Source organism: Hylobates moloch, unplaced genomic scaffold, assembly GCF_009828535.3.
Source record: "Hylobates moloch isolate HMO894 unplaced genomic scaffold, HMol_V3 SCAFFOLD_13, whole genome shotgun sequence".
Classification (NCBI taxonomy): Eukaryota; Metazoa; Chordata; class Mammalia; order Primates; family Hylobatidae; genus Hylobates; species Hylobates moloch.
This window is the reverse complement of record NW_026652288.1, coordinates 104,535,721-104,562,626: the sequence shown is the minus strand read 5'-3', so window position 1 is coordinate 104,562,626 and position 26,906 is coordinate 104,535,721. Positions and strand designations below refer to the sequence as shown.

The 26,906-nt window shown below is 44.7% G+C and overlaps 1 protein-coding gene across 1 annotated transcript in view; it reads left to right on the top strand.

Annotated features, from left to right (window-relative positions):
• The first annotated feature begins 1,840 nt into the window (after positions 1-1,840).
• UBXN7 (UBX domain protein 7) overlaps positions 1,841-26,906 on the top strand; it is a 69,847-nt gene continuing 44,781 nt past the window's right edge. Inside the window, exon 1 of the mRNA XM_058426201.1 lies at positions 1,841-2,154. Within this exon, the coding sequence (XP_058282184.1) occupies positions 1,941-2,154 (214 nt within the window). The 5' untranslated portion in view covers positions 1,841-1,940. The remainder of the gene's footprint in view (positions 2,155-26,906) is intronic.

Below are 26,906 nucleotides of genomic sequence, written 5' to 3'. Positions count from 1 at the left end.
TTTCACCATGTTGGTCAGGCTGGTTTGGAGCTCCTGACCTCAGTTGATCCCCAGCCTCGGCCTCCCAAAGTGCTGGGATTACAGGTATGAGCCACTGCACCCAGTCAGTCCTTCATATTCTTTAATAATCCAAAAAAGCTTTTCAAGGTTGTATTATTCATTAATTCTTTATTTATTTTTCCCAGTTCCCTGGTTATCCATGGAAACTGTCTCATTTTCTTCCCTTCTTTCCCCCTACTCCCCCACCTCACCATGGAATCTCTTTGGCCACCTGTCTAATTTTCTTTTATCTTATTTTTTAATTTCTAAAAAAATGCCTTCTGGAGTTGTGGATGCCACAGACTTTTATCACTTTTTCCTGCACTGTTAATCTAAATCATATCATTAAATCTGAATTATAAGATTTTGGAAATAAACCTGATAAACCTGCAGAGCTCATTGCTGGCCTCTCCATCTGATGGAGGTACAGTGATCACTGTGTTTAGTTTTTGTAGTTAATGGTGTTACACCATTTTACATGGAGCTTGATTTTGCATGGCTGGCTAGTGACTCAGCCTTTAGGATGAAGGGTTAGGGAGACAGAGGTAACACTTTCTTGATTTAGCTTTCTTCCCTTGCCTGTTTTTGCACCTCTGCATCAAATGTGAAGGAATCAGCTTCCGAAATTTATGACTGAACCCTGCCCTTCCTCAGCCCATCTAGAGAACTGCAGCAACTAGGAAGGCAGTGCCAGGATCAATCTGTCATTTAACTTAAAATATCTTTTATATCCCTGTCAAACAAAACAAAACAAAACAAAAAACTATACCCCTTGATTTGACATGGCTCTTTCTTAATTCTCCCCAATAGCATGTTTACTCTTAGGATGTGTCAATTCTTCAGACAGCTCATCCCATCTTTTATTGGGTCATTTTCTTATGAAGATGCAAAATATGTGGGTGGAGGTTGGAAGGCGGGAGGCTAAAACAAACGGAATCACACGGAATCTCTTTTAACTTTATGGGCAAGGTGGGGGATTATTAGATTTGAGCGCACCCCACTCATGTAACTGTTTTACAAAATACTTAAAATTATTCAAGTAACACACGAATATCTTTTTTTTTTTTTTTTTTTTTTGAGATGGATTCTTGATATATTTCCCAGTCTGGTCTCGAACTCCTTGCCTCAAGCGATTCTCCCACCTCGGCCTTCCAAAGTGCTGGGATTACAGTCATGAGCCACCGCGCCCGGCCAATAATGTTTGTTTAAAGATAAAACGATAAATAAGAAACTCGAAGTAAAGTCCGCTTTGACCATCGTCCCGATCGTTCTCCTCTCTGGAGGTAACCATTACCAGCGTTTTGAGCACACTTTTCCAGTCTCCTTTCTATATGTTTTCTTTCCTCTACTGCATATACAGAGTTTCTTTTTATACAAATGACACCTCTTGGGGTCTCATTAAGACCCTAACGGGAGACGTGATGGCCAATTTATTTAGGGAAAGCAGACTAAACAATCGTTTATGAAAACCTACTGGGTGGCAGCCCTGCGCTAAGTGCTTTCTTTGGCATGAAGGGTTCTGGTATTTCACTCGCCGCAATCGGTTAGTTAAGCCATTAGTTTAGAGGCTGGGGGGCGAGTACGGGGAGAGTCGCTTCAAAGCGAGGAGGTAGGGTTTGCATTTTGATGGGACCTGCAGGAAACCTAATAGAGTGCGGTGGAACTGCAAAACAGAAAAAATACTGCCATCGGCAGTTGGCTCTGTCAATAAAGCTCGCGAAGCTGAAATGCGAAGAACTATCTGCCGAGACCGAAGCTTCCTTCGGAATCTAGGAGTCGACACCGCGCCTGCGAGGCTAGCCTTGGAGCCCGGAGAGGAAGGCACCAGCAGTGGCAAAAAGGATGCAGGCAGCATCGAGCAGCCAACCGGAGAGCGGGGAGCGCGCCGGCCCGGTGGGAAAATGCGCCTGCGCAGACCGCTGGGGGCGGGAGGGGCGGGGCTTCAGGGGCGGTCAATGCGCCTGCGCACAGCGCACGGCGAGGTGGGGGAGGGCAGTCCGTGTGTGTCTGTGTTGTTGTTCGGCGGCGGCGGCGGCGGTAAGATGGCTGCCCACGGGGGCTCCGCGGCGTCCTCGGCGCTGAAGGGGTTAATTCAACAGTTCACCACCATCACCGGTAAGAGACGCGGTTACCGGAAGGTGGAGAGTGGGGTCTGGAGCGGGCGGCGGGTCTGCCCCGGGCTTCCCCTTACCTTCAGGCATTCCTCCTTCGGGCTTTACCCACAGCTCCCGTCCTCCCTCCTGAGGAAGAGGCGACGACGGCGTCGGGGTCTCCGGGTTCAGGCGGGAGACAGCCCCCCCGCGCTCCCGATACCCTCGTTCTCTATCTCCTAGTAGTGTGGAGGGAGATCCCCCAACCCCCCGCCAGCCCAGACCTGGGAATGGGCCGAGTCCGTCCGCCCCCGCCGGCCCGGGGACCCGGGGGCGGGAGGAGTGGGGGGCCGCACCCGGGCCACCGCCCTCCTCCTCCTCCTTCATCATCTTCCCTTCTCTGTGCAGCCCTGCGGTGCGGTGCATCTCCTCACCTCCTTTTTTCCTTTCTTCCCCGGCCAGGTCATTCTGCCCCGGTTCCCGGCCTGCCCTTCCCCTTTCTGGGCCCCTCGGAGCCATCGCCGTGGCCCTGGCGGGTTCGGGCCCTCCCGCCTTCACGGCGAGGCCGGTGGGTTCGGCCGTGCCTTTACACTTCACGGGGGACAGGCCGCCAGAAGCGGGGGGTGCTGAGGAGGACCTCAGGGACTGAGGCTTTGAGGGAAGAATGAGGGGGAACCCCCAAGCTGAATAGGGGAGGCCTGGAGAAATCCAGGGTGGCGTTTCCCACCTCCCCATAATAAAACCATAAAGACGGAGACGATGGCGCCGGGCCTCCTGCTGATAAGATAGGGATGGCGGCAGAAACTTCTTTGAGAGAAAATCTGTTTCTGGGTGTCAGTATCCCCGAAACCCTAGGCCTAGGTTGTTCTCTCCCTTTGGACCCCTACGAAGGGCACACGCAGATCCTCTTACCGCCTGGAGGAAAGGCCCTAAAGCCATTCTGTGAATTCTCTGTGTCTTGTTTCTCTCTGATGGTGCTGAACTTTTCTTGCATGAGTTATTAGAGGGCGGAGCAAATGATGAAGTTCTCTGTGGAGTGATTTGAGAGAAGAGTACTCCAATGTGCCTGAGTGTAATTTTGCCGTTCTAGTTTGTCATTTTGGAAGGAGGTCAGAATGTTAGTTCCCTCTCTCAACGGATCTATACTTTATCTCGTAATTTGTTAGATGCGGAGAATGTTTCCACTGTTAATGTTCCTAGAGTTTAACGTGCAATATCTGGTTAAGTAAAATTTCATATTGTTTTAACTACTACAGGTTGTATACTAGTTACCGTTTTATATTAAAGCTAGTTTTATTTTTTTGCTTTGCAATGATAACGAGATATTTGACGCATTGTTATCTAGCTTGTGGGCATGGAACATCAGGTCAAAGTTAGTAAAGTAAAATTTGTAATAAAATTGGGGTGAGGAGTTGCATGATAACTTCTCTTAATATTTTTAAACTTTGTGATTGGATTATTGAAGATATAAAGGATTGGATTATTATATTAAATACGTAAAGGATTTCCTAATGTCTAACAAATCATTGCTATGGAGAAGATTATTGTGTGTGTAAGTTAGTGTTGCTGCATTATGCTTATATAGAAAAATCTTTGCAGTGAATCTGATAGAGAAGTGAATATCATTATTAATCCTTTAGATTTCCTAGAGATGGTTTATGATGCCACTTGGGCCTGGCGCGGTGTCTCACTCCTGTAATCCTAGCAGTTTGGGAGACAGAGGCTGGAGATACACATGGGGCGAGGAGTTGGAGACCAGCCTGGGCAAAACATAGTGAGGCCTCATCTCTACAGAAAAAAAGAAAATGAGCTGGATGTAGTGGCACCGACATGTAGTCTCAGCTACTGGGGAGGCTGAGGTGGGAGGATTGTTTGAGCCTAGGAGTTCAAGGCTGCAGTGAGTAGATCATGCCACTGCACTCCATCCCTGGCAAGAGAGCAAGACCATTTCTCAAAAAAAAAAAAAAGAGAAAAAGAAAAAAAATGCCACTTATTATTATTATTATTATTTTGAGACAGAGTCTCGCTCTGTTGCCCAGGCTGGAGTGCAGATCGCCCAGGCACAGTCTCAGCTCATTGCAACCTCCACCTCCCGAGTTCAAGCGATTCTCCTGTCTCAGCCTCCCCAGTAGCTGGGACTACAGGCGCCTGCCACCAGGCCCGGCTAATTTTTGTATTTTTAGTAGAGGCGGGGTTTCATCATGTTGGCCTGGCTGGTCTTAAACTCACGTCTTCAAATGATCCACTCACCTCAGCCTCCCAAAGTGCTAGGATTACAGGCGTGAGCCACCGCGCCTGGCCCTAAAAGCCACTTAATTAATTTTCAGTTTCTTATGCTAATTACTACTCTTCCCAAACTCTGATTGGTTTAACGCCACATTACTTCTTCTGTTGCAACATTTTTATTAGGTACACACAAAAACCAAAGTGTGATGAGATGAATTGACACACTGAATTGCTTTAATTCTGTTTCTGTTAGTCTACATAGCTTGATTGCTGGAGTCCCTCAATCAGTAGACAGTGGCATCTGAAAATCTACAGAGGGAAAATACCTTTGAGTGTTCTTGAAATATTGTGAATTTCTATTGATAATTTCTGGGATTCTTTTTAGAAGATAGTGATTAACCATTAGAAACACATGATTGATTTCAGTTTGCCTTTTTACGTGTCTTAAAAAGAAATTTTTGGGGTTCTCTCCACATATGTTTTAATCGTAGTGTTTATAATTAAAAGGTATTTTATATTTATTTTATTGACCTTAATTAAGCTTATGCTCTGATTTCACAAAGGTTTTACTCGGAAGCTCAATATTCTTGTAAAAACAAATGCATCATCAAAAATGTGAGTCCTTAGGCAGGAGCAGAAAAAAAGAAAAAAATAAAAATAAATGTGAGTCTTATCTTTTCTTTGGCATTTAGAAATAGAACGGAAAATTGAAAGATTTTAGAAAAGTCTTATTTCTTACTGAATAGAACAGATCTCTCTCTGATTCAGTGAGTATGAAATAATGACTGATTTTTTTCTCTTTTTTTTTTTGAGACGGAGTCTCGCTCTGTCACCCAGGCTGGAGTGTAGTGGCATGATGTCGGCTCACTGCAAGCTCTGCCTCCCGGGTTCACACCATTCTCCTGCCTCAGCCTCCCGAGTAGCTGGGACTACAGGTGCCCGCCACCACGCCCGGCTAATTTTTTGTATTTTTAGTAGGGACGGGGTTTCACCGTGTTAGCTGGGGTGGTCTTGATCTTCTGACCTCGTGATCCGCCTGCCTCGGCCTCCCAAAGTGCTGGGATTACAGGCTTGAGCCACCGTGCCCGGCCTGATGACTGATTTTTGATTTTTTTTTTTTTTTTTTTTTAGGAGATGGAGGTCTCCTCTCTTTGTTGCCCAGGCTGTTCTCCAATTTCTGGGCTCAGCCATCTTCTTGCCTCAGCCCTGTCAGTAACTGGGGCTACAGGTGCACATCACTGTGCCTGGTTCAGTAATGGCTGATTAAAAAAGATTATTAAAAAGACAATACCATAACAACTTTTTTTTTTTTTTTTTTTTTTTTTGAGACGGACTGGGTCTCACACTGCCACCCAGACTAGAGTGCAGTGGTGTGATCACGGCTCACCACAGCCTCCTCCTCTTGGGTTCAGGTGATCCTCCCACCTCAGCCTCCAGGGTAACTTTCTATAATTTTTGTGGAGACGGGGTCTCACTTTGTTGCGCAGGCGGGTCTTGAACTCCTGGGCTCAAGCAGTCCACCCACCTTGGCCTCCCAAAGTGCTGGGATTACAGGCATGGGATGCTGCACCTGGCCGAAATAATTTTGATAAAAGGGAAAAGAACTAATTCTCCTTCTCACAACAGCAATATTTATTTTACATATTATATTCCACTTCTTGTTTATATACTTATGTTTACATTGTGGATCATAGTATATACAATTTCTGAGATTTCTTTTTTTTTTTTTTTTTTAAAGACAGTCTTGTTCGGCGGCACGATTATAGCTTGCTGCATCCTTTGCCGCCTGGGCTCAAGTGATTCTCCTGCCTCAGCCTCCAGAGCAGCAGTTAGGACTACAGGCGTGTGCCACCATGCCCAGCTAAAATACACAGTTCTGAAATTTTCACTTAACATTATGCTACAAACCTTTTTTGCATGGTCAGACTGATAAGCAGGTGGCCAAGAGAAGTTATGACCTTTGAAGTAACCACACTGAGAAGCTATATACAGTATGGTTTACCATTGATACTTGCTTTTTGTTTTTTTTTTTGTTTTTTGTTTTTGGACAGAATTTCACTTCGTCACCCAGGCTGGAGTGCAGTGGTGTGATTTCGGCTCACTGCTGCCTCCGCCTCCTGGGTTCAAGCAGTTCTCCTGCTTCAGCCTCCCCATAGCTGGGATTACAGGCTCAAGCCACCATACCCGTCTGGTTTTTGTATTTTTAGTAGAGATGGAGTTTCACCATGTTGGGCAAGCTGGTCTCAAACTGACCTCAAGTAATCTGCCCACCTCAGCCTCCCAAAGTGCTGGTATTATGGGCGTGAGCCACTGCAACCAGCCCCACTGATGCTTTCAGTGTCATTTAAAGCTGCATGAGAAAACCAGTCTTGTTACTTTTATAGTCATTCCACATTTTACGATACTACTGTTTGATCTCCTCTGATATTTATCATACATGGCTTTGAATTACTGTTGAAAACTTTCAGAAGTCATATCAATTCTCAAAACATGAAGGAAAAATATGCAGCTGGATCTATTCTGAAAGAGCAATTTTTAAAAATGTTTTGAAGCCAGGTGCGGTGGCTCACGCCTATAATCCCAGGCACTTTGGGAGGCCAAGGCGGGTGGATCACCGGAGGTCAGGAGCTTGAGACCAGTCTGGCCAACATGGTGAAACCCTGTTTCTACTAAAAATACAAAAATTAGCTGGGCATGGTGGTGCATGCCTGTAGTCCCAGCTACTCAGGAGGCTGAGGCAGGAGAATCTCGTGAACCCAGGAGACGGAGGTTGCAGTGAGCTGAGATCGAGCCACTGCACTCCAGCCTGGGCGACAGAGCGAGACTCTGTCTCCAATTTTAGTGTATGTGCTGCTAAAGTGAGCACAGAGCGAGACCCTGTCTCAAAAAATAAATAAATAAATAAATAAATAAATAAAAAATAAAAGTAAAAATGTTTTGAGCCATGGCAGTATTCCATTAGCACCAACTTTGGGCTGACATCCACCACACATATACATTAATGCACATGTGTAATCAGAATAATTCATGGAGTGAAGGTGAGGGATACATAGACACTATAGAATAGGTGAAAAATAAACTAGCAGTCTAAGGACAAATGTGAGGGCATAGAAAGTGGAGGCTAAGAAGAGTACAAGAGGTTACTGGTACAGAAATTCATAGAGCTTTGTGCATAGTGGCAATCACATACTTCAGAAAATTATAGAACCTCAGTTGTAGAAGGGACCTTAATCTTTCAAGTTGTTGAATGAGTGCATATTTATTATAAAAATTAGGAACTGTCATGTTTGTAGTATTTAGCTTTATGGCCAATTTCTATTCATATTCTTTTTTTTTTTTTTTTTTTTTTTTTTTTTTGAGACGGAGTCTCACTCTGTGGCCCAGGCTGGAGTGCAAAGGCACGATCTTGGCTCACTGCAGCCTCCACCTCCCGGGTTCAAGCGATTCTCCTGCCTCATTACAGGCATGCGCCGCCATGCCCAGCTCATTTTTAGTAGAGACGGGGTTCCTCCATTTTGGTCAGGCTGGTCTCGAACTCCCGACCTCAGGTGATCCTTCCGCCTCGACCTCCCAAAGTGCTGGGATTACCGGTGTGAACCACCGCGCCTGGCCTCATTCATATTCTTTTGTACAGAACATTTCCTTTCTCTTGGGTTAATATTAAAATATGATTAAGTTCTCTGTGTCTGGAAAGGTGGTCACAGTATTACAGATGTTAAGAGAACACTTCAGGAATTTTAAGAATAGTTTCATTAGGGGATATGTTTCAGAATTTCTTTTTTTTTTTTTTTTTTTTTTTTTTTTTAGACAAAGTCTTACCCTGTCACCCAGGCTGGAGTGGCAGAGGTGCGATCTTGGCTCATTGCAACTTCCGCCTCCCTGGTTCAAGTGATTCTCCTGCCTCAGCCTCCCGAGCAGCTGGGACCACAGATGCGCGTCACCACACCTGGCTAAATTTTTTGTATTTTTAATGGAGATGGGGTTTCATCTTGTTGGCGAGGCTGGTCTCAAACTCTTGACCTTAGGTGATCCACCCACCTTGGCCTCCCAAAGTGCTGGGATTACAGGCTTGAGCCACCACGCCTGGCTGAAGTTTCAGAAATTTAAGGGAGGTAATTTTGAGTTGCGAATGGAATCTTACTAGTAGATTCATTTATTGATAGACTGCTACGCGCCAGGCGTGGTTCACATCTTAAGGATACAACTGTGAGCAAGGCATGGTGTCTGTCCTCAGAAAGCTTGAAGGTTAACAGGAATAGAGACACATGAATAGGCATTAGAATACAGTGAGAGAGTGGTAAGGAGCTAATGCTGGAGCACAAAAAAGGGAGGTCAAGAAAGCCTTCCCAGAATAAACAATCTTTTATCTAAAATCTGGAAGATGTTTCTCGCAGGAGAAACATGCAGAGACTTGGAGGAGAACTGAGCAGGCATAAATACAGACAGAGATGAGAGAGGGGAGACCATCGGTTTAGGGAGCTGATAATTCCAAGTGAGTAAAGCATAGCAATAAACGGACCTCAAGAGGTGAATAGGAGATGGGATTGGGCCTTGTAAGCCGTGTTAAAAAAAATCTTGGCTTTATTCTGAGAATAGTGGGGAGTCAAGGTTTTAATTAGAGGAGTGAGACTGGGTACTGTGGCTCACACCTATAATTCCTGCACTTTGGGAGGCTGAGGTGGGAGGCCTGGAGCTTGAGATCAGCCTGGGCAGCATAGTGAGACCCCATCTCTACAAAATGTATTAAAATTTTATTTATTAAAAAAGGAGTTACATCTGATTTGGCTTTTTTTTTTTTTTTTTTAAAGAAAGAGTTACTTAGCTATAATGGAGAAGAGATAGGCACAGAGATCAGTAGAAGGCTGTTATATTAACCCAAGAAAGATAGTGGTGTCCTGAAAAAAGTTAGTGGCGGAGAAGTGGACTCCGAAAGGTATGGGAAGAAATCAGAGTCAAAATGAAGTTTAGGATTCTGTTTTGGACACCTAGGTATGCAACAGTGCTATTTATGAAGGTATGGAATAGCAGAAAGGTGTGGGGAGAAGATGGTTAGCTCAGTTTTGGATAAGCTAAGGTGCTGCTAATAGGACTTCCAGATGGAGCTGTTCAAGCAGATGAATATTTGGGTCTAGAAAGAAGAGTGAGAAATCTGTCATATTCATGGCAGTTAAAGTTATAAAAATGGGGCTAGGCATGGTGGCTCACACCTGTAATCCCAGCACTTTGGGAGGCCAAGGTGGGTGGATCACCTGAGGTCAGGAGTTTGAGACCAGCCTGACCAACATGGTGAAACCCCGTCTCTACTAAAAATGCAAAACTAGCCGGGCATGGTGGCGCATGCCTGTAATCCCAGCTACTCAGGAGGCTGAGGCAGGAGAATTGCTTGAACCTGGAAGGCGGAGGTTGCAGTGAGCTGAGATCGCGCCATTGCACTCCAGCCTCGGCGACAGTGAGGCTCTGTCTCAAAAACAAAAAATAAATAAATAAATAAAGATTATAAAAATGGATGAGGCGAGGCCTAGTGGCTCACACCTGTAATCCCAGCACTTTGGGATGCCAAGGTGGAAGGATTGCTTGAGGCCAGAAATTCAAGACCAGCTTGGGCAACATAGCAAAGAGCCTGTCTCTACAAAAAGTAAAAAAAAATTAACTGGGCCTGGTGGTGCGTGCCTGTAATCATAGTTGACTTGGGGAGATTGCTTGAGCCCAGAACTTTGAGGCTGCAGTGAGCTATGTTCCTGCTGCTATACTCCAGCCTGGGTGACAGAGAGAGACCTTGTATCTAAACAAAAAAAAAAAATTAGGAAAAGAGAAAGGATGGCATCTTGCAGGAGAGAGTGTAGTGTGGGAAAGAGTAGACTCCAGGACACAATGCTGAAGGAACACCAACATCCGGGGGACTGCAAAGAAGAAAGTGCAGAGAGGACTCAGGAAAAACCAAAGATGCAGGAGGAAAACCAGGAGAGTATCATGGCACTTAAAACATCAGGAGTGGCCACGTGTGGTGGCTCATGCCTGTAATCCCAGCACTTTGGGAGGCTGAGGCGGGTGGATCACACGAGATCAGGAGTTTGAGACCAGCCTGGCCAATATGGTGAAACTCCGTCTCCACTAAAAATACAAAAAACGAGCCGGGCATAGTGGTGGGCACCTGTAATCCCAGCTACCCGGGAGGCTGAGGCAGGAGAATCGCTGGAACCCAGGAGTCAGAGGTTGCAGTAAACCAAGATGGTGTCACTGACTCCAGCCTGGGCAAGAGAGTGTGACTCTGTCTCAAAAAAAAAAAAAAAGTGAAAAATTATTTTGTAAATGGAATAATTAGTCTCTAATTAGTCCTTTGTTTAGCTAGCACAATTAGCTTCAAGATGGCTCTCTTCTGTCCCTGTGGTGCTTCAGAATCTTAGAGTTGATAAAATTCACATCCGTGCAGGACTTTAAGTGCTCCAAGGTACTTTGGGTTTATCCACTCACTCTGTCAGGTGGATAAGTCACATGGGGGTTGGAGGCCAGGCAGGTAAGCAACTGGTTTCCGAGACTGGGATTGTCCTGCTATGCCCCACCTTGTGCTCCCTGAGGCTCTGAGCTGAGTTTCAGGCCTCTGCCATGTCCCCACTCTTCCATGCCCCAGCTCCACAGTTTCCCAAGGATACAGTGAAGCCAGCTGGCACCTGATGGTCAGGCAGGAGGGGAACAAGTACCCCAAGCCCCATCACAGCCAAGAAAAGAGGCACAGTGGCCAGGCCACAATCTGGAGCGGATGAGGGGGCCAGCTCCAGAGAGGGTCCGCTGGCCCACACAGGCACTGTCCACATGCTCCTCTCAGGGACCGGCTTGTTGGAGGGCTTGCTGCCAGTGTTCTTATACATAGCAGATACTCAGTAAATGTTTGCTGGCCTGGAAACATTCACATGTTGCAGTGGCCTGCCAGTTTAGCCCACATGCCTGGCCTTCCGCCCTCTCCAGGGCAGCTGTACCTCAGCCCCTTGTGGTAGAGATGATCCCCAGACCAGGTGGTGACTGGCCCCGCTAGGTTGGGTTGTTGTGTCCCCTGGCTATGGCTTGATCAGGCTGGCGTGCAGCCAGGCGAGGACTTGGCGGGCTGGGCTGCCCATAGTCTGATCTGTTTTTAGTCTCCTGTTTTCCAGAATGTCATGTAAGTGTAATCACGATATGTAGCCTTTTGAGTCTGGCTTCTTGCTCTTAAACTATTGCATTTGAGATTCATTCATGTTGTCGTGATTAGTAGTTCCTTCCTATTTATTGGGGAATAGTATACCATTGTATGGTTATACTGTGGTTTGTTTATGCATTCATCAAATGAAGGACACTTTCCATTTGGGGGACATTATAAATAAAGCTGCCAAAAACAGTAGTGTACAAGTGTGTGAATATCTTTTGATAAATACCTAGGAGTGTGTTTATTGGATCATATAATAATAGTTACATTAACTTTCTAAGAAGCTGACAAATAATTTGTGACTTTCTGGTAAAGTGACTTTCCAAAGTCACTTTCTTTTTTTTTTTTTTGGAGACGGAGTCTCGCTCTGTCGCCCAGGCTGGAGTGCAGTGGCGCAATCTCGGCTCACTGCAAGCTCCGCCTCCCGGGTTCACGCCATTCTCCTGCCTCAGCCTCTTCGAGTAGCTGGGACTACAGGCGCCTGCCACCACGCCCGGCTAATTTTTTTGTATTTTTAGTAGAGACGGGGTTTCACCGTGGTCTCGATCTCCTGACCTCGTGATCCGCCCGCCTCGGCCTCCCAAAGTGCTGGGATTACAAGCGTGAGCCACCGCGCCCGGCCTCCAAAGTCACTTTCGAAAGTATAGTGGCTTTGAGAGGCTGATGTGGGAGGATTGCTGTAGGCCGGGAATTTGACGCCAACCTGGACAACAGAGAGAGATCCCCTCATCTCTGTTAAAAAATAGTAATAAAATAGAGTTCCAGTTGTTCTGCATTCTTGCCATCATTTGGTATTTTAGTTGTCTTTTTTTTTTCTTTTTGAGACAAGATCTCATTCTCTTGCCCCTGGTGGAGTGCAGCCGTGTTATCATAGCTCACTGCAGCCTCAAGCTCCTGGGGTCAAGCGATCCTCCTGCCTCAGCCTCCTGAGTAGCTGGGACTACAGGCACACCCCACCATGCCCAGCTAATTTTTTATTTTCTATATAGATGAGGTCTCCCTGTGTTGCCCAGGCTGGTCTCAAACTCCTGCCTTGGTCTCCCACAGTGCTGGGGTTACAGGTGTGAGCCTCCATGCCTGGGCTTTTTGGTTTGTTTGCTTTTTGTTTTTGAGATGGAGTCTCACCCTGTCACCCAGGCTGGAGTGCAGTGGTGTGATCTTGATTTATTGCAACCTCTGTCTCCTGGGTTCAAGCGATTCTCCTGCCTCACCCTCCCAAGTAGCTGGGACTACAGGCGCGCACCACCATACCTGGATAATTTTTTTTTTTTTTTTTTTTGGAGACGGAGTCTTGCTCTGTCGCCCAGGCTGGAATGCAGTGGCGCGATCTCCACTCACTGCAAGCTCCACCTCCCGGGTTCACGCCATTCTCCTGCCTCAGCCTCCCGAGTAGCTGGGACTACAGGCGCCCGCCACCATACCTGGCTAATTTTTTTTTTTGTATTTTTAGTAGAGACGGGGTTTCACCCTGTTAGCCAGGATGGTCTCGATCTCCTGACCTTGTGGTCCGCCCGCCTTGGCCTCCCAAAGTGCTGGGATTACAGACTTGAGTCACTGTGCCTGGCCTCTTGGATAATTTTTGTATTTTTACTAGAGACTAGGGTTTCGCCACGTTGGCCAGTCTGGTCTTGAACCTCAAGCGATCTGCCCGCCTCAACCTCCCAAAGTGTTGGGATTACAGGCGTGAGCTACCGCGCCTGGCCGTTTTTTTTTAAAAAGCCATTTCGATAAGCGTGTAATGGTATGTCATTGTGGTCTTAATTTGCATTTCTCAGGTGACTAATGATATGGGGCATTTTCCATGTAATAACTTACCATCTATAAATCTTTTTTTTTTTTTTTTTGAGATCGAGTCTCGCTCTGTTGCCAGGCTGGAGTGCAGTGGTGTGATCCCGGCTCACTGCAACCTCCACCTCCCAGGTTCAAGCTGTTCTCCTGCCTCAGCCTCCCAAGTAGCTGGGACTACAGGCGTCTACCACCACGCCCAGCTAATTTTTTGTATTTTTAGTAGAGACGGGGGTTTCACCGTGTTGGCCAGGATGGTCTCAATGTCCTGACCCTGTAATCCACCTGCCTCAGCCTCCCAAATTGCTGGGATTATGGGCGTGAGCCACTGCACCCGGCCACCATCCATAAATCTTTCAAGCCCCAACTTTTAATTATGAGATTCAACAGACAAAAAATTACTCTCTCAAATGGCTGTAAACGTTTCTGAATGCTTCCAGTGGAATTTTTATTTTTATCTTGTCACAGACTAGTAAGAGATAGCTGGTCTAAGGACTACCATTTGGGTAGTACTGGCCTAGGTGATGGCAGAACAGGGACTGGAACTCTTGCTTCCTAGGCACATGTGTTTCCCACCATTAGCACTACTTCCGCACCATTGGTTCCTTTTGTGAACTAATGAATGTTTGCCTTATCTATCCCCTAACTTAGTAATTCGATTTCTCTGTACTCAGTTTTTTCTGGTTTGCATTTAAAAATGTTTTCAATATTTGAAAGCTAAAAACTCCAGGATTAGCGACTGAGGTTAAAATTTCAGCTTATTTCTCACAACTGTCATCCACTCCCATATCCTTGGCAAATAGTTTAGCTTACTTTGGTATCATTGCTGGGGAAAATGTGGAACCGAAAAGTAACCTCTTGTAGCTATCATTTCTGTAGAGGGATGATGAGGATTGTTTTTAAAAGTCGCTTTGACTGCTATACTTTGGTTTCTGGATGGTAGTGAAGAGATGATCACTGTCTGTCTTTTGGCACTGAGAGTAGTGGAGACAGTATGCATAAGAGTATAAACCAGGAGACAGCAGCATGAAAATGGCCATCATAAGTTGTGTGCCACAGCTGGGTTAAGTAAGGCCCTTTGGTGCCAATTCAGTAGCAAGTGTAAAACAGATGGAGAGAAGGACAGATAAAGGATGTTATAGAAGGGGGTTCATGTGGTGAGAAATAAAGTAGGACTCCTGTCATGGAGTATAGATGACTGGATTAGATTAAGCCACCCTGCTGCTGCCTACAATATTGGAGCCTCAAAATAAGCCCGTTTTTTAATTTAATTTTTTTTTTTTTTTTTTTTTTTTGAGACAAAGTCTTGCTCTGTCACCCAGGCTGGAGTGCAATGGCGCAATCTTGGCTCACTGCAACCTCCACCTCCCAGGGTCAAACGATTCTCCTGCCTCAGACTCCTGAGTAGCTGGGATTACAGGCACGCATCACCACGCCTGGCTAATTTTTTTTGTACTTACAGTAGAGACGGGGTTTCGCAATGTTAGCTGGTCTCGAACTTCTGACTTCAGGTGATCTACCCACCTTGGCCTCCCAAAGTGCTGGGATTACAGATGTGAGACACCGCACCCAGTCCCAAAAAGCCCATTTTTAACAAGTTTGCAAATAGTTTAAATCGTAAATTTGTCAAACTTGTTTAATTAGCCCCCCCTTTAAAAAAAAAGGTATGTTCTTCTAACTGTAGCAAGATAGAAGTCCAAATTCTTTACAGCTGATCCATCAGAAATTGTTAAGTACCTTTTGGGTGTATGGGTAAAATGTGTAACTTCACTAAACTTGTTTATCGCTGTTCCTTCGCTTAGGTCATTTAGCCCTCCTTACTCTTCCTCTTCCCTTTCAGTTAACCTTCACTTCTTCATACTCCTCTGTGTAGCTCAGTGGGTGTTATTGGCAGTTACAGTATGACTGTTCTATCCGTTCCAGAAGTTTAACTTTTAGTTGCCTTTGACTGCTGACAAATTACCGCAAATTGAGTGGTTTAACACACATTTATTCTGTCATGGTTCTGGAGGCCGGAAGTCTGAAATGAAGGTTTGAGTAGGCTTTTGGGGGACATTTTTCAGTCCACCACATCACCACTGGCCTCTCTCCACGAAATGCCAGTAGTATCCCCGACTCCCCAGGCATGAAACACCAAAAATGGTCTTTCATGTTACTGAATGCCTCCAGTGCTTCAACACTAAGAACCACTGGAACCTTTAATTATCTTTCAGTTAGCTCCTGTTTCTAAAATGATTCACTAAGTGATACACTAAGAACAACTGATGATACGGGAACAGATGGCTTAGTTTGGCTTTGTTTAAGAAAGGGGATGGTGTACTTTGCTTCATGGGCTTCTTTCTAGCACTGCCTTTGTTCAGACTTAACCAAGATTTAGCATGTGCTTCCTTTTAAAAAATCTGCATGTGTAGTGGTACTTTCTTTGGAAAGCTCTTGCAGGTCACTGTCCTGACAGACTCCGAAGTTGGAAGTCGTCCTGTCACATTGTTTATTTATTTATTTAATTTATTTAGAGACATGGTCTCTGTTGCCTGTGCAACAGAGTGGACTGCAGTGGCGTGATCTTGGCTCACTGCAACCTACGCCTTCTGGGTTCAAGTGATTCTCCCACCTCGGCCTCCCTAGTAGCTGGGACGTCCCTAGTAGGTGGACGCCCGCCACCAGGCCCAGCTAATTTTGGTTATTTTTTAGTAGAGATGGGGTTTCGCCATGTGGGCCAGGCTGGTCTCCAACTTCTGGCCTCAAGTGATCCGCCCACCTCGGCCTCCCAAAGTGCTGGGATTACAGGCTTGAGCCACTGCGCTCGACCTCAGATTGTTACCAGTGGTATGGTAGCACCGTCTCAGGAATATGCTCCCTAAAGGTTAGGTTCTCGCATTAAATGATTGTGTGAAGATTGTAGATAGGATGGCAAAATAGTCTTTCCCTATCCTCTAACTCTGGACCCTGAGTGTTGACATCATCTGCCCCAAAATATTACAGTTGTTATTTCCTTTACTGTAGTTGTATCTGTTGTGTGTCATAATGACATTCTCTGTAGAATCCTTTCTGTTTTAATGTTTAGCTCTATAGACCTATGAATCTTTAGAAATTCTAGAATACATACTGTACTTCTATTTAGTTTTCTACTGCCTCTATATCAGCTCTCAATGCTTCTCAGTCACACTGGAGTGCTGTTATAGATTTCTTTGAAGCAGATCCCTTTCATGTATCATTTTGTTCTCTATGCATACCATTCACTTTTTTCTAGTGTAATAGTTTTTTGCTGTCTTCATTGTACCGCTTTTTAAAAAATGAGTGTTTAACTTGAATGAGACACATGTTCATAGCATCAGATGAGTGAGAAAAAGAAAACTGAGATGTCTTTCTCCGCCTGTTTACTGTCAAAAATGTATTTCTCCATAAGCTATATATATTCACACTTTATACTTCCATGTCATTTACGTATAGAGTACTGTAAACTTGGGACTGTCTGTCCATCCTTCCGTCATTCCTTCCTTCTGTCCTTCCCTCCTTCCCTCCCTCCCTCCTTCCTTCTTTTCTTTCTTTCTTTCAACAGAGTCTTGCTGTCGCCCAGGCTGGAGTGCAGTGGCGTGATCTCGGCCCACAGCAACCTCTGCCTCCTGGGTTCTAGCGATTCTCCCACCCCAGCCTCCCGAGTAGCTGGGATCACAGGCTCCCACCATCACGCCCAGCTAATTTTGTATTTTTAGTAGAGACAGGGTTTCACATGTTGGTCAGGCTGGTCTTGAACTCCTGACTTCAAGTGAACCACTGTGTCTGGCCAGTCTTTATTAATAGCTAACTGCTAATTAAGAGGTATCCCAAGTTCTTTAATGTGAATTTTCTTTTCTTTTTTTTTTTTTTAGAGACAGGATTTTGCTCTGTCACCCAGGTTGGAGTGGTATGATCATAGCTCACAGCAGCCTCAAAACTCCTGGACTTAAGCAGTCCTTCTACCTCAGCCTCCCGAGTAGCTGGGACTACAGGCATGTGCCACCACGCCTGGCTAATCTTTTTTGTAGAGATGGTTTTTTTTTTTTTTTTTTTTTTTACCATTTTGCCCAGACTGGTCTCAAACTTGTGAGCTCAAGCAGTCTGTCTGCCTCGGCCTTCCAAAGTGTTGGGATTACAGTGTGAGCCACCACGCCCAGCTGAATTCTCTTAATTCACAGTAGTACTTCATGGAGTTGATAAATCCCCATTTTATAACTGAGGAAACTGATGCCTAGAGAAATTAGCATCTTACTCAGAGTCACACTAGTGAATGACAGAAGTAGAAGTCGAACCCAGGTTAGCTGAGTAGTTTCCAGGCTCTTATTAAATCATATCTTCTGTACTCCTTAGCATGAGTACAGAAGGGAATTTGAAGAATATTTTCTCTTTGTTACTGGGCATAAGACAGGGCAGAGGCAAAGGTTTTTATACATTTATTTGTTTATTTATTTAATTTATTTAGTTTTTGAGATGGAGTCTCGCTCTGTCACCCAGGCTGGAGTGCAGTGGCGCGATTTCGGCTCACTGCAAGCTCCGCTCCCGGGTTCACGCCATTCTCCTGCCTCAGCCTCCCCAGCAGCTGGGACTACAGGCGCCCGCCACTGTGCCCGGCTAATTTTTTGTATTTTTAGTAGAGACGGGGTTTCACCGTGTTAGCCAAGATGGTCTTGATCTCCTGACCTTGTGATCCGCCCACCTCGGCCCCCCGAAGTTCTGGGATTACAGGCATGAGCTGCCGTGCCTGGCTCTACATTTATTTTAACTTCTTGCTGTGTCTATGGCTCCAGGTGTTCAGTATCTTTTCATGCCCTAAGTTGCCCTCACGTGGTACTGCAGACCTTTCTTACCTCTCCCCCAAAAGGCACTAGTGACACTAAAGCTACTTACATCCCTCTTCTTCTAAATCAACACGCTTTTCCTCTGTATATCAACTCTAAATGTATTGTTACTAGCTTTTAAGAGAAGGCAATATGATTGAATTAATTTATGTTATGAAATGATTGATACATCCTTAACTCTAGTAAGTCTTCATATTTTTAAATAGAATGTTTGTTTACCCAAATTAATCTCTGAATTGGAAGTATTTTAGGCAGCCTAAAAACGTGAAAAAAAAATATGCACTTAGGAAAAGACTTTTGGGCTAGGCAGACTACAGTGTTGACAGGCCTGCTTGAGGATTAACTTCACAAGTTCTGATTCTCATCAGAACCCACAGATTCTCTAAATGGTTCCCCTGGCAGTGGCATTGGAGTTCTGGTAGATGAAGGCTGGTAGAAAGGGTGGCAGCAATATTTATATGCAGTGGCATTCTTAAGTTGCATTTCCTTTTTCTTTTTTTTTTTTTTTTTTTTTTTTTTTTGAGACAGAGTCTTGCTCAGTCGCCCAGGCTGGAGTGCAGTGGCGCGATTTCAGCTCACTGCAACCTCTGCCTCCTGGGTTCAAGTAATTCTCCCGCCTCAGCCTCCCGAGTAGCTGGGATTACACGCACCCACCATCGTGCCCAGCTAATTTTTGTAGAGATGGAGTTCCGCCATGTTGGCCAGGCTGGTCTTGAACTCCTGACTTCAGGTGATCCGCCCCCTGCTCAGCCTCCCAAAGTGCTGGGATTACAGACGTGAGCCACCGCGCCCGGTGTAAGTTGAATTTCCTATGACCAGGTAAGTTTGTGAATGAAAGTAGCCAGCATTGGTTGCTGTTATGGCAGAAGTGAGTTTCACTTCACCATCAACATGTTCTTTCTGCTTTCTTGTGGTGCTGTAATGCGGTGTGAGCACTTAGACAAGAGCCAAAATAGTGTGAACTTGGCCACTTAATTCTCTGAAAAGAAAGTTTGGTCCATACATTGGGAAGCTAGTTTTAGGGTTCATTGGGAGGCAAATGTTAACAGATTGTGCATCTCTGCTAGAACAAGCAGCCAAAAGTAGTCTTCCTGTAAGAAACATTTAATTTTCAGCTGCTGTCTAAATTAAAACGGTAGAGCACAGTAGTCACTGAACTTTTTTTTTTTTTTTTTTGAGATGAAGTCTTTCTCTGTCACCAGGCTGGAGTGCAGTGGCACAATCTTGGCTCACTGCAACCTTCGACTCCCTGGTTCAAGCGATTTTCCTGCCTCAGCCTCCTGAGTAGCTGGGATTACAGGCACGCACCACCATGCCCAGCTAATTTTTTTATTTTTTATTTTTTTATTTTTATTTTTATTTATTTATTTTTTTTGAGATGGAGTCTCACTCTTTCACCCAGGCTGGAGTGCAGTGGCGCGATCTCGGCTCACTGCAGGCTCCGCCCCCCGGGGTTCACGCCATTCTCCTGCCTCAGCCTCCCGAGTAGCTGGGACTACAGGCGCCCGCCACCTCGCCCGGCTAATTTTTTGTATTTTTAGTAGAGACGGGGTTTCACCGTGTTAGCCAGGATGATCTCGATCTCCTGACCTCGTGATCCGCCCGCCTCGGCCTCCCAAAGTGCTGGGATTACAGGCGTGAGCCACCGCGCCCGGCCTTATTTTTTATTTTTTTAGTGGAGACGGGATTTCACCATGTTGGCCAGGATGGTCTTGAGCTCCTGACCTCGTGATCCACCCGTCTCAGCCTCCCAAAGTGCTGGGATTACAGGTGTGAGCCACTGCGCCCAGCCTGCTGAACTTGTGTAGACTAGCATTTAAGAAGTATGATAATATGGCTGGGTGTGATGGCCCATGCCTGTAATCCCAGCACTTTGGGAGGCCGAGGCAGGCGGATCACAAGGTCAGAAGATCGAGACCATCCTGGCCAACATGGTGAAACCCCGTCTCTACTAAAAATACAAAAATTAGCTGGGAGTGGTGGCGTGTGCTTGTAGTCCCAGCTACTCGGGAGGCTGAGGAAGGAGAATCACTTGAACCTGGGAGGCGGAGGTTGCAGGGAGCCAAGATTCGCACCACTGTTTTTCAGCCTGGCAACAGAAGGAGACTCTGTCTCAAAAAAAGACGTATGATAATACAACACAATGTAACTGGAGACAGTGTACAAATACTAGGGAAACACTGAAACAAAGCCTCAGGTTTTATGAGTAAGAATATGGTAGCATATGTGTCTTGAAATTGTTTATCAAATTTGTGCTGTTTTTGCCCCAAGAATTTGTATTTAGTTACATAAGATTGGCTGTGGGGATATTAGAACTTTTCCTTTCCTTCAAAAAGTTGCATTTGTGTTTCTGTTTTGATACTTCATTTTTTAAAGTGTTTTCTGATGATTAGAATGTTAAATTTATATATACTACAACTTAACTTTTGGTTCAGCTCCACTGAGAACTTAGGAAGAAGTAACTGGGATGAGAAAAGTGAGATCTGTTCTAGTTGAGTGAGCTTTTAAAGTCTGAGAGACAGAGCAGCTAGCAGAGACAAGGGTAAAGATTATGACTCAGTGGAAAAGTATGTATTTGTTCCTGCTTCAGAGCGAGGAGGGAGGGGAAATGTTCAGAACGTAACAGAAAGGTGGGTGTTTGGTTTGTTGTCCCGACCACTATCCACATCATGCAAAGATAGGGCTTTATAAAGTCCTACCAAGGGAACTGCCTAGATGATGCCGGTAGGTCCATGTGGCTGAAGGGATGGTACAGAGGTGAGATGAGAGTAGAGGGATATAAAATGGGAGGAGTAAGGAACAAATCTTGTATGCAGCTTGAGAGGGATTAAAACTTTTTCAATCAGTAACACAGAACTGTTGAAATAGGAAGACAGACAATTGAACTTAACATTATTTTGCTGTGTTGAAAGTACACCCGGCCCTCCATATCTATGGGTTCCGTATTGGTGAATTTAGCCTGCGTATTGAAAATATTCAGGGAAAAGGCCGGGTGCAGTGGCGTATGCCTGTAAGTAATCTCAGCACTTTGGGAGGCCAAGGCAGGCAGATCACCTGAGGTCAGGAGTTCAAGACCAGCCTGGCCAACATGGCGAAACCCTGTCTCTACTAAACATACAAAAATCAGCCAGGTGTGGTGGCGGCAACAGAACAGCTACCTGGGAGGCTGAGGCAGGAGAATCACTTGAACCTGGGAGGCAGAGGTTGCAGTGAGCGGAGATCGTACCACTGCACTCCAGCAAAAAAGAAACAAAATATTCAGGGAAAAAGAAAACATTGTTGCATCTCTACTGAACACGTAGAGACTTTTCTGTTTGTCATTATTCTCTACAGTATAACAACTGTTTACATTGTATTAGGTACAGTGTAATAGCATTTACATTGTATGAGGTGCTACAAGTAATCTAGAGATGATTTAAAGTACAGATTGTTTGTAAATACTGTACCATTTTATGTGAAGAACTTGAGCATTCTCAAATTTTGGTATCTTTGGACAGTCATGGAACCAGTGCCCCATGGATACCGGAGGGATGACTGTATATCAAAGGGGGCCATGAGGTGTGAGATACAGTAATTCATGTAAGAGATGTTGAGGAATTGAACTAAGACTGTAGCAGTGGACATAGAAAAGGCTGGATAGGAGTGGTATTAACTAGAAGGAACTATAGCTCTCTTTGGTTAACTGATGGGATGTTCACTCTGCGGGGAAAGAAGGGTCTAAGAATGTTTCTCAAATTTGAGTAATGTATGAAGCTCTTTTAAAGGAAAAACCTCCCTGGTCCTGTGTAACTTAAATTACCATATATACCTAGATAAAAGGCAGACCCCAAATGAAAGGCAATTTTCTCCAAATTTCCCAAAAAGGGTGTTTGTTTTTTCAATTTTTTAAATTGTATTAACATGTATATAACAACATTTATCATTTTAACCTTTTTTTTGAGACAGAGTTTCGCTCTTATTGCCCAGGCTGGAGTGCAGTGGAGCAACCTCGGCTCACTGCAACCTCTGCCTCCTGGGTTCAAGTGATTCTCCTCCCTCAGCCTCCCCAGTAGCTGAGATTACGGGTGCCCACCACCACACCCGGCTAATTTTTGTATTTTTAGTAGAGACGGGGTTTCACCATGTTGGCCAGGCTGGTCTCAAACTCCTGACCTAAGTGATCCGCCCACTTCGGCCTCCCAAAGTGCTCAATTACAGCCATGAGCCACCGTGCTTGGCCCATTGTAACCATTTTTAAGGGTACAGTTCAGTGGTATTAAATACATTAATAATGTGTAACCATTGCCACCATCCCTCTCTATAACTCTTTTGTTTTGTAAAACTGAAACTCTATACCCATTAAACAAGAACTCCCTGTTCCTCATTCTACCTTCCTCCAGCCCCTGGCAACCATCATTCTACTTTCTGACTCTGATTTTTAGTGCTCTAAATATCTCACATAAGTGGAATCATATGGCATTTGTAATTTTGTGACTGGCTTATTTCACTTAGCATAATGTCCTCAAGGTTCATTCATGTCAGAATTTCTTTCTTTTTTAAGGCTCCATGAGATTCCATTGTATGAATATACTACTTTTGTTTATCCATTCATGTGTTGATGTATATATACTTGGATGGCTTCCATGTTTTACCTACTGTGAATAACACTATTATGAAAGTGGGCATGTAAATATCTTTTTGAGACCCTGCTTACAGTTCTCTGGGTATATCTCCAGAAGTGAAATTACTGGATCATATGGTAATTCGGTTGTTAGCTTTTTGAGGAATCGCCATAGTTTTCCACCCTAGTTGTACCATTTTATATTCCCATCAGGAGTGCATAGTGGTTCCAGTTTCTCCACATCCTCACCCACACTTGTTATTTTTGGTTTTTTTTTTTTTTTTTTTTTTTTTGAGGCAGAGTCTCGCTGTCGCCCAGGCTGGAGTGCAGTGGCGCGATCTCGGCTCACTGCAAGCTCAGCCTCCTGGGTTCACACCATTCTCCTGCCTCAGCCTCCCGAGTATCTGGGACTACAGGCGCCCGCCATCTCGCCCGGCTAATTTTTTTTTTTTGTATTTTTAGTAGAGATGGAGTTTCACTGTGTTAACCAGGATGGTCTCGATCTCCTGACCTCGTGATCCGCCCGCCTCGGCCTCCCAAAGTGCTGGGATTACAGGCGTGAGCCACCGCGCCCGGCCTATTTTTGGTTTTTTAATAGTACCTTTTTAATGGGTATAAGCTGGTACTAAAAAAACAGTTGACTGTCAACTATGTGCGTTTCTAGAGATTCAAGTGAAATGATCAGGTGCTTTCTTTGGTAATATTTATTGATTTAACATTATTACACATGTTATATTCATGCTTTTTTTCTTTTCTTTTTTTTTTTTTTTTTTTGAGACAAAGTCTTGCCCTGTCACCCAAACTGGAGTGCAGTGGTGTGATCTCAGCTCACTATAACCTCCGCCTCCTGGATTGAAGCACGTTTCCTGCCTCAGCCTCCCTAATAGCTGGGAGCTATTAGGCACCCGCCACCATGCCTGGCTGATTTTGTATTTTTAGTAGAAGACGGGGTTTCACCCTGTTGGCCAGGCTGGTCTTGAACTCCTGAGCTCAAATGATCCACCTACCTCAGCCTCCCAAAGTGCCAGGTTTACAGGCATGAGCCACCGCACCTGGCTGGCCACCTTTTCTCAGTCATATTTTATGAAATGAGTTTATTCAGTTTTCATTTGTACCTTAAATATATATCTTTATCAGCTATCAGAAAAGGCTATAGCTACTCCATGTCATCTGCTAGTTTGTTTGTTTGTTTGTTTTTTGAGACGAAGTCTCACTCTTGTGCCCCAGGCCGGAGTGCAATGGCACGATCTTGGCTCACTGCAACCTCCGCCTCCCAGGTTAAGCGATTCTCCTGTCTCAGCCTCCCGAGTAGCTGGGATTACAGGCGCCTGCCACCATGTCCGGCTAATTTTTGTATTTTTAGTAGAGAAGAGGTTTCACCATGTTGGTCAGGCGGTCTCGAACTCCTGACCTCAGGTGATCTGCCTGCCTCGGTCTCTCAACGTGCTGGGATTACAGATGTGAGCCACCGTTCTCGGCCATCTGCTAGTTTTTTGAAGCCTGTTATTTTCACTTCTCTTTAAATTTATCTTTAAACCATGAATCCAGCGTATCCATTTGCTATTTATTTCCACGCCATAACCATACTGCTTTATAAATTAATTTTAAAACGTAAGTATATGCACAAAGTACAAAATTAAATTGTTATAAAAGGGTTGCCAGTGGTTTTGACTAAGGCCTACTCCCTCTCTCTCTCTAGTATATAGCTATTGAGTTAAAGTACTATGAGATACCACTAAGTTTATCAGACATTGATCACATGCAAGCAAGCCTGATGCCAGGTACTGGGAGATACCAAGGCAAGAAAACCAGTTCCTCTGTTCAAGAACCTTCTATTCTTTTGGGGGAGCCAGAAAACGAACCAGCATTTACTAGTAGTATATCCATGGATATAATAGAACATTATCACAGGGATGGGAATGGGCAGGTAGGCTAGTACACAAATCAACAACGTAACATTTCTATTGATTTCAGCATGCATGAACTAGATGAGGGGATGATGGGGAATATAAGAGCATTCTAAGCATGCAATTTAGTTTGACTATAGTAAACTGTAGGATGAGGAAGAAGAAAGGAAAAGCCAGAGAAATAAGCTGAGGCCTGATCACAAAGGGCTTTCCAGATGATAAAGACTTGAATTTATACTGCAGGCATCAGAAGAAAGCCATTAAGGGATTTTTTTTTTTTTGAAACGGAGTCTTGCTCCGTTGCCCAGGCTGGAGTGCAGTGGTACAATCTCAGCTCACTGCAACCTCCGCCTCCCAGGTTCAAGCAATTCTCCTGCCTCAGCCTCCTGAGTAGCTGGGATTACAGGTGTGTGCCAACATGCCTGGCTAATTTTTGTATTTTTAGTAGAGATGGGGTTTCACCATGTTGGCCAGGCTGGTCTCGAACTCCTAACCTCGTGATCCACCCACCTTGGCCTCCCAAAGTGCTGGGATTACAGGCGTGAGCCTCCGTGCCCGGCTGCCATGAAGGGATTTTAAACAGGGGATGATATAATGAGACTTATATTTTGGAACACACCCTCTGTAGCACGGTGGAAGATGGAATAATGATCGGTTAGAAGCCTGTTGAAATAACTGAGGTAAGTATTAAGGATTTGCCTTAGAGACAGTAGTACAGAAGAGAAAACAAATGAGAGACATTAAGAGTAGAGTTAGCACTTCCTTTTCTTGCAGTAAGGATAATGTAGAGTGATAACATTAGTAACCCTGCTGCTGAGAACAAAAAGTGCTGAAGAATGTATGTATTTAAAAAACTTTTTTTAGGCCTAGTGTGGTGGCTCACTCCTGTAATCCCTGCACTTTGGGAGGCCGAGGCGGGTGGATCACCTGAGCTCAGGAGGGCAAGACCAGCCTGGCCAACGTGGTGAAACCCTGACTTTACTAAAAGTACAAAAATTAGCCCGGCGTGGTGGCAGGCGCCTGTAATCCCAGCCACTTGGGAGGCTGAGACAGGAGAATCGCTTGAACCCTGAAGTGGAGGTTGTAGTGAGCCAAGATCGCACCATTGCACTCCAGCCTGGGTGATGAGAGTGAAACTCTGTCTCAAAAAAAAAAAAAAAAAAATTTTTTTTAAAATACATTATTGGTTAGCACCAGGCTAAAAATGAAGAATGCAGAAGTTAGCTACCTTTAAAGCAGGTCTGGTGGAATCTGTCCACACTGGATGGCTTTGAACTTCCCTTTTGGTAGACTCATGGGTCACAGGAAAGAAAGCTTGGGGCCTTGGCAAGGAAAGGGGCCTGAAAGAAGGCTCCTCCCCTTCATGAAGCAGAGAGTAGGATGCTTCTACCTTGGCAGTGGGGAGGGGATGTATGGAGATGAACATCTTCACAGATAATTTATAACAAAGATTGTTACAGTCACATTTCCCATGTGGTCTTGAAAACCTCCCAAGTCAGAAATGTATTTAAAGTGGCCTCAGTTTGGTAGTGCCCACGGGTGCCTTGCAAAGTCTGTCAAATCATATCCTCTTAGGAGGAAATGTACCTTCAACCCAGGCTTCAGAATTCTGTAGATTAAAATTTCAAGGCACATGACATCACAGTAAAAAAATCACAAATCACACAAAAACTGTGGCACAGTAAGCAAGATCCAGCAGAAACAAGAAACAGTGACCTATAGAAACTGTAGAAAATTTATTTTTTCCCTTAGTGATTCCAATAAGTTGGGTTAATGTGTTTGAAGAAATGAAGGATTGAAATAGGAGTAGGAATTAAGGATCTCCAAAACATGATCAAGCAGATGAGGAAGTAAACAAAAACAGAACTTCTAGTTATAAAAAATTAGCTGAAATAAAAAGCTCAGTGAGCAAGTGAAGAAACAGATTGGCACAGCTGAAGGGAGAATGTGTGAACTGGAAGATAGCATTGAAGAGATTACCCACAATGCACCATAGAGAGCTCAAAGAGACAATATGCATATGAAAGAAAGGTTGAGACATAAAGGTTAGAGTGAAGAATTGTAACATACATCTAATTGGAGTTACAGAGGAAATAAGTGTGAATGGAGGGGCGAGACAACGATCAAATATAAATTGCTGGGAATTTTTCAGAATTGATAAAAGATAATCTTCAAGTGGTAGAAGTCCATTGAATCCCAAAGAGGATAAATAAAATTGGCCGTGACAAATCAGAGCGAAATTGCAGA